Source organism: Phymastichus coffea, unplaced genomic scaffold, assembly GCF_024137745.1.
Source record: "Phymastichus coffea isolate CEN01 unplaced genomic scaffold, Cenicafe_Pcof_1.1 PCOF00093, whole genome shotgun sequence".
In the NCBI taxonomy this organism is placed as follows: domain Eukaryota; kingdom Metazoa; phylum Arthropoda; class Insecta; order Hymenoptera; family Eulophidae; genus Phymastichus; species Phymastichus coffea.
The window spans coordinates 542,546-548,968 of record NW_026706904.1 but is presented as its reverse complement, the minus strand read 5'-3'; the positions used below and the strand labels follow the sequence as shown (position 1 = coordinate 548,968).

The window sequence follows — 6,423 nt, the reverse complement described above, 5'->3', positions numbered from 1 at the left end:
AGCAAATAGACGCTTGGATGAAAAACCACCTCATGAGCGCGACTCGTGCCGAGAAAAGGGATCGGGATGCTCTCTCGAAATAATCCTTTAATTATAACCTGCAGGCCTCTCGCGGCCTGTGAACTGGCTCGTATATCATTTCTATGTCTCTTTCTCTCTCATCTGGGGAGCAGGCGCACGCACGAAAAAGGGTCTACGAATCCAGCGATCGAAATCCGTTCGCGAGAGCAATCTTTGGTCCTTTGTGCTGTCGTAGGATAGCTATAGTCTTGGAGGAGGAGGAGAGAGAGATGCGCGCAGAATCTCGCGTTGCACGAGAGGAGAAGCCAAGACGGGATAGAAGAGAGAACGAGAGAGAGAGAGAGAGAGAGAGAGAGAAAGAGAGAGTAGGGACAGGAATAGCCGCGAGGATGACGTAAGCACATCCTGGCCACTCGCGGCCGTCGACTGTACGCCTGGCCGCAGTGGCGTAAGACGCTAGAGGGACGAGCTTAGCGCACTGCCACCATGCACTTATATAGCTTTCGCACGCTGAGGCCTGTAAATCCTCTTTACCGCTCATTTTCGGCCCGCTACGCGCACGCATCACCCTGCTCTCTCGCGTTTTCACGAAAGCCCGTCTCACGCCTCTTCTCCAGATTTATCATCGTCAATTGACCGTAAGATCGGAGCTCGACTTTTCCTTGTAGTTTTGCGGTTGATACTTTTCAATCGTACCGTAGAACGTTTACTCGTCGTTGTGAACTCATTTATTTGTTGCGAACGATCGACTGCAGCTCACGTGGTCGGGCGAAGTCGCGACAATTGTTACCCAACGAAATTGCTTGCCTACCACGCGCAAAACCAACGTCCAGTGTCGTTAACGTCGCGCGGAAAACGATGGGCAGTTGGGCAGTCGGCTGCGTATAATCCAGAGCGAACAGGACGAATGCCCCTAAGGATCTGCTAACCTGGCTCCCTTCCCCCGAAGGAAGCAAGTCGCGTGGTGGTCGATCACCGTAGCTCGCGACTGCAGCCGGCCGAAAATGCGCGGCGCAGTTAGAACGGCGTCGAGCACAAAGAGATAGCGAGCGCGAAGAGAGGCGCAGAGCGCGCACGCGGGGATGATGGCAGCGGCGAGCAGGCCGTCGTGTCTCTGACCTCTGCGAGTATCTGCGCGCTGCGCCAGGCAGTCCGCGGCGGCTTCGGCTGTACGTGCACTGTGTGCGCGCGCGGAATAGCACGAACGGGACGCGGGCATTTGTCGCCTCTCTCTCTCTCTCTCTCTCTCTCTCTCTGTCTCTCTCTCTCTCTCTCTCTCTCTCTCTCTCTCTCTCTCTCTGTCTCTCCTCTCTCGCATATAGCAGCCGGCCCCCGCGCGCCAGTTTGTCAAGATAAAACTCAGTTTTTTCTCTCCGTCGCCGCCTCTTGCCTGCCAGCATCCCTCTTGCGCCGCGCCGGTTGTTTGTTTCTAAGGTGCGCGCGCGCTCCAACGAAATCCCTCTTCGAGCCTTGCCTTCCTTTTATCGTCTTTGCTTTTAGCGCCTGATTGTTTCCTCCTTGTTATACACGCGCGCGCGAGTCATATGTACACACGTCCCGCGGTCCTTTTCCTCGCGTTGCTGCGTTATGTTTATTGCTTTGAGGCTCGCTGTAATACAGCTTCGCGCGCGCGCACCTACAGCCAAATAAATGCTTCGGCGTCGAGTGTGATTGATAAGCTGCACAGTTGATAAATGCAATAAGTGCGTCACGAGCGCGTCGTTGCAGCCGCCGAGAATATATACTTTAATTCGCTCCTCCCGCGTTGTTTCATTGAGCGGGATCTTTAAATAGCTCGCTGCGGCTAGACTGGTTTTTCCCTACCTTTTTTTTTCGTTTGTTTATTGCACGACGACTCTGTGTATACTTACGCATGCACCAATGTGCGCAGAATGCCCACTTAATTGTAAGGCCTTTTGCTTGAGAACGTACACACCGTGCCGATTACTATCTACGCATATGAAATATGATGGATAGCTGAGGCGTATAGAACGCTGTCGCACAATGGACCGATCGTAACAATGAAATTTTCAAAATTACGTAGAGCAAGAGCCGCATTAGGCATATTACCATACGTTTCGAGACACTTGATTCTCGCGATCGCGTGCTGCTCAATTTATTAATCGTGTATGTCACTCAGACGCGTCTATAGTTTGCGACTGAGTTCTTAAAATTATTACGCGTGCCAGAAAGTTCGGAATCCTATCATGAATAGAACTCGAGAGCAATGGAAACTAAAAAGAAGAGAGCCGATCGAAGACATAACCATTCGGAAGCATTCACCCAAGTAAGTCGTGATTAATTGATCTCCCTCGCTCGCATTCTTTAAAACATCACGAATTCAAAAGACAACGAGTCGTACACGCATAAGCAGCATCCGCGAGTTCTTCACGCCTGGTAGTTTGCCAACTCTTTTCTCTAGCCTACGTTTCAACTCTCTCTCGACGGAGCTCGTTCACTACTAAACGTTATGTGGGTAATTGCGTGGGCGCTTGAGGCGTGGGCTCTCTTGGCCTTCGAAGTCCTTCGGGAGAAACTTTTGCGTGGGTGAGGCGCGCGCGCGCGCAAGACTTGTCACAACAACAAGCAATATTGCGAGCGTGCCGTAACAGTAAAAATACAGAAAGACGACACCACGCGACCACCAATTTTTTCAATGATGAAAAGCCTGCCGCGTTGATGCAATGGTACAGCGACAATGACGCTTGTTTCTACTTTATTTTTGGATGCTGTCGGATGTGGGAGAGATATACTTTTTCGATTCTTTATGGCGTGAAAGGCTATCCAATGAATATTAACGCAGTACAGTGACTCATTGTTCTATAAGTAAGAATAGCATCGAGTTCCTTTTTTTCTGAATAATATTTACTCTTGGAGACTACTGTTAATTTGTCCACTTTGCGTGACATTGGGAATTTTCCACTATGATTCGCGATAATTATAAAACACAATTTTCAATGATCGCTCACGGCTGTATTTCTCATATTAATAAAGTTTCATACCGATGTTCAAATTATAAAATAAAATTAGTAATTCGTTTTAAGCGTTGGCTGCAGCTTTCTTCTGAGCTTTGCGCAGTTGCTTCCTCTTCGCTACCTCAGACTCTTCGTGCAGACGTCTCTTTTTCCGTTTCAACCAAATCTCTTTCATCCTATCCTTTTTACCCTCCTTCATGCTTTTGTAAAGCTTTCGGTATTTGTTGGGAACTAACTTCTCACGCAAACGGAACTCTTGACTTTCTTGACGACTCTTTTCATACGGATCCTCCTTTACTATCTTGCCGCTTTTTACTTTCATTTTCTTTTTCTGTGGGAATAAATTTACAGATATATTTAGGATATGCGTTCGATATATTTACTTAAAACAAAATACCTTTTGTAATCTTTCCGTTTCTTTAGAATCTTCAATGACAGACTTTTCAGCTTTTTTTTTACTCTTTTCTACAACGACTTCCGGCTCTTCCTCGTCTTCATCTTCTTCTCCTTTTTCCTCCGCCTCGTCGCTCATATGATTGTTGTCCTCATTATCTTCATCTTTTGTTTCATCTTCTTCAGTGCCTTTCTCTACCTCCGAATCATCATCCATTTCATCGTCTTCTTGAGCTGTAAATCAAACGATAATAACAATTAATGTAATAAAATTTAAACAAGGCATTACTTTTTCATCTCTGGTCATAAAATAGTTCTTAATGAACCATCCGAGAGCACGTACCGTAATTCAACCTATATTCCGGATCCATTAATGCTCTTTCCTCAGGCGGAATGTATTCTTGATTGCGGCGCGGATCCGAAAATGGTGAAAGATGCGGGGGCAGCTTACAACCCATCAAATATTTTTCAACAGGTAACAGCTCTCGAGCATTAATACAGTCGAAAATCCATTGAGGCTGAATATAATACCTGGAATCGTAAACATTTTGTGAATACACAGCGGCAGTTAAATGTTTTGTTCTTATTATTCAAGTAATTTAATAACACAAGAGTCTTGTCTATACATAAAGTTTAAATTTTAGAGGGCCGGGGTTTTGAAAAATTTGTTAATCGCATTTTTCTAAAGAAATGTGATCTAGGGTCCATAAGTTAGGGCCAAACTAAGTTGGGATGTTATCAGATCAGACCCCTTACGTCTAGAGGCGCATCCCGGTCCGATACAATAAAGCCAAATATCAACATTTTCGAAATTTAAAAATAATATTCAATTGCATTATTCTTTTTTTTTTCATTTTTAGCTTAATTTAAGTTTTATATTATACTTATTATACTAAAAAAGATTTACCATAAGTAATTGATTAGTTACTATTTGTAAAATATAAATAAATAATTTGATTTTTTTACGTCTCTAGGTATTTTCTGGCCCTCTAAAGGTTAAAGCGTGAAAATATCGAAAATAAAATTTAAACAAAAATCTGAGAACGAATTAATTTAAAAAATCAAGAACATGGCATTAAAAATTAAAAAGAGAATAGTCTTTACCTGGAAAGGTACTGATTATCCATACTAGATCTGTCTACAATATGATGTGTTATAGTTTCATCATTTACGTCAAATGTTGAGCCAACAAATAACAATTTGTCCCATGAAACTTCGCCTCCAAAACAACGAATTACGAAAACAAGTGATTCCCTAGGTACTTCTCTATTTATATAAAACTTCAACCCTTTAAATAAAGTTTTTAATTTTTTAATTTTTTCGTATTCAGCTTTGATCTCATCAATTTTGGCTGCATCATTTTCTGTGAACGTATCAATTTCTACTTCTTCTTCAGCTTGTACTCCAGGAGTTAGAGTAACCAGTGGAACATTAAGAGCACTTATCCTTTCAGAGGCAAAAGCTCCAGCATCAACAAGTGCTTGTTCAGATGTACCTACAATCATTGAATAATCGATGAGTGAGATAAAGTTCTATTTCTTCAAATATCATTAAGCTTTTGACAAAGTACTTACCAACACTGCTGAATTTGGGTGGATAATACAAATTTAATGTGTGATAGAGTCTATAGTTTACAAATCCAAGCATGATAATGTAAAATTCAACGAAAGTGGACATCATTTTAAAATCTACTTCTGACTTTTTCTGTGGTTCAAAACCAAATTGATGAGGCACAATCCAAGTAATAGTCTGCCCTTTTATTTCAGCTTGATAATAATATCCTTTTATCGATATGAAAACTTTCCTAAGAGCTTTAGCATAAATGACAGCATGCATAAACTCTACTGTGAGTCTTCGACAAAGTATACTTTGATCTCTTGGTATGTGTGGCATTGAAGGGAAAGTACTAAACAAGAAACATAAAGTTAGACAATCATCCAAGTCTTTAAGTGCATCTATAAAAGTTGGATATCTTTCTTTGACAATGTGATCTAGTTTTATTGTTGGGTGATTTTTTAGGTATCTCTTCATTTCTTTGAAATCTCTTAAGGCCTTTGCTCTACCTACTTTTCTTGCAAATATCTACAATAATAATAAAGAAAATAATAATAGTACATTTAATTACTAAATTAAACATGGTATAAAGTTAGTTAACCATACCTTGTAATCCCTGAGCTTCCATATTATAGGTTCATGCATCAAAAACTGAATGTCCTTTTTGTGATAAAGGATTTTTATACGAGTATCCCCCTTCTGTGCCCTTTTGCGATTCCGAGGTTCTCTCGGATAAATTCCTTTTATGATACATAATCTGCGAAATTCGTTCAAAGACAATTGCAGTTTTTTCAATGCTTGTTTTCTTGTGAGAAACTGCGTTGCCTCTCCGGCCTCGTACTAAAAAGATCATCACAAAATATAAAATTTAATAAATTTTTCTTATATATAATTATATATAATTTACTTCACTTATAATTATATATAATTTACTTCACTGTTAAATCATAACTTGAAATTAATGTACACTTAACCTCATCAGATACATTTTTACGAATTTAACGAGAAATTACCTTTTTCTTACCGATGACCACCATTTTATATGGTTCTAAAAATAAAAATTCAGCAAATAAAACACTATTTTTGTCTAATAACTCATTTCGTTATCCACATAATTATACAATTTTTGAATATACACGTTGACATGCGTTCGTACACGTGCCTATTATCTTTTTAAGGCATTATCGACCGAGTATTTTTTGTTGAAATTGGAAATTTCAGTTGGTATAACTGCATTGGCAAAAACTTTGAATCTATGCATATTTTTCTATTCTGTGCACGAAATTCTTGCTATTTAATGTAAAGTTATTCAATCACTAATACAAGAACTACAGAATTAATTACCAATGAGTCAGATGTTATTAAGTTGTGCAACAAATAGTTTATGTATTTTTGGCTAGTATTGTTTTTATGTTGTGTAAAAAGTAATTGGCAGTACCATTTTAATACTCCATCTATCTACGCTAGTTTGAATCTCATC

The 6,423-nt window shown here is 40.5% G+C and overlaps 1 protein-coding gene across 1 annotated transcript; it reads right to left on the bottom strand.

Moving 5' to 3' along the window:
* Window positions 1-2,980: 2,980 nt before the first annotated feature.
* LOC131669451 (pescadillo homolog) lies at window positions 2,981-6,098 on the bottom strand. Its single transcript, XM_058944322.1, has 7 exons — window positions 5,957-6,098; window positions 5,550-5,783; window positions 4,964-5,471; window positions 4,494-4,884; window positions 3,733-3,920; window positions 3,394-3,623; window positions 2,981-3,327 (listed from the first exon to the last, which is right to left on the bottom strand). The coding sequence occupies exons 1-7, from the start codon at window positions 5,978-5,980 to the stop codon at window positions 3,061-3,063; spliced, it is 1,842 nt and encodes a 613-aa protein (XP_058800305.1). The 5' UTR covers window positions 5,981-6,098; the 3' UTR covers window positions 2,981-3,060.
* Window positions 6,099-6,423: the final 325 nt, after the last annotated feature.

What these genes read in the sequence shown, in the direction of transcription:
- LOC131669451 (XM_058944322.1), bottom strand. Translation starts at nt 5,980, where the DNA reads ATGGTGGTCATCGGTAAGAAAAAG. An exon ending in TGGTCATCGGTAAGAAAAAG is followed by an intron (nt 5,784 to 5,956) that starts GTAATTTCTCGT and finishes TGATCTTTTTAG; the next exon opens with TACGAGGCCGGAGAGGCAAC. An exon ending in GATAATCAGTACCTTTCCAG is followed by an intron (nt 3,921 to 4,493) that starts GTAAAGACTATT and finishes TTACGATTCCAG; the next exon opens with GTATTATATTCAGCCTCAAT.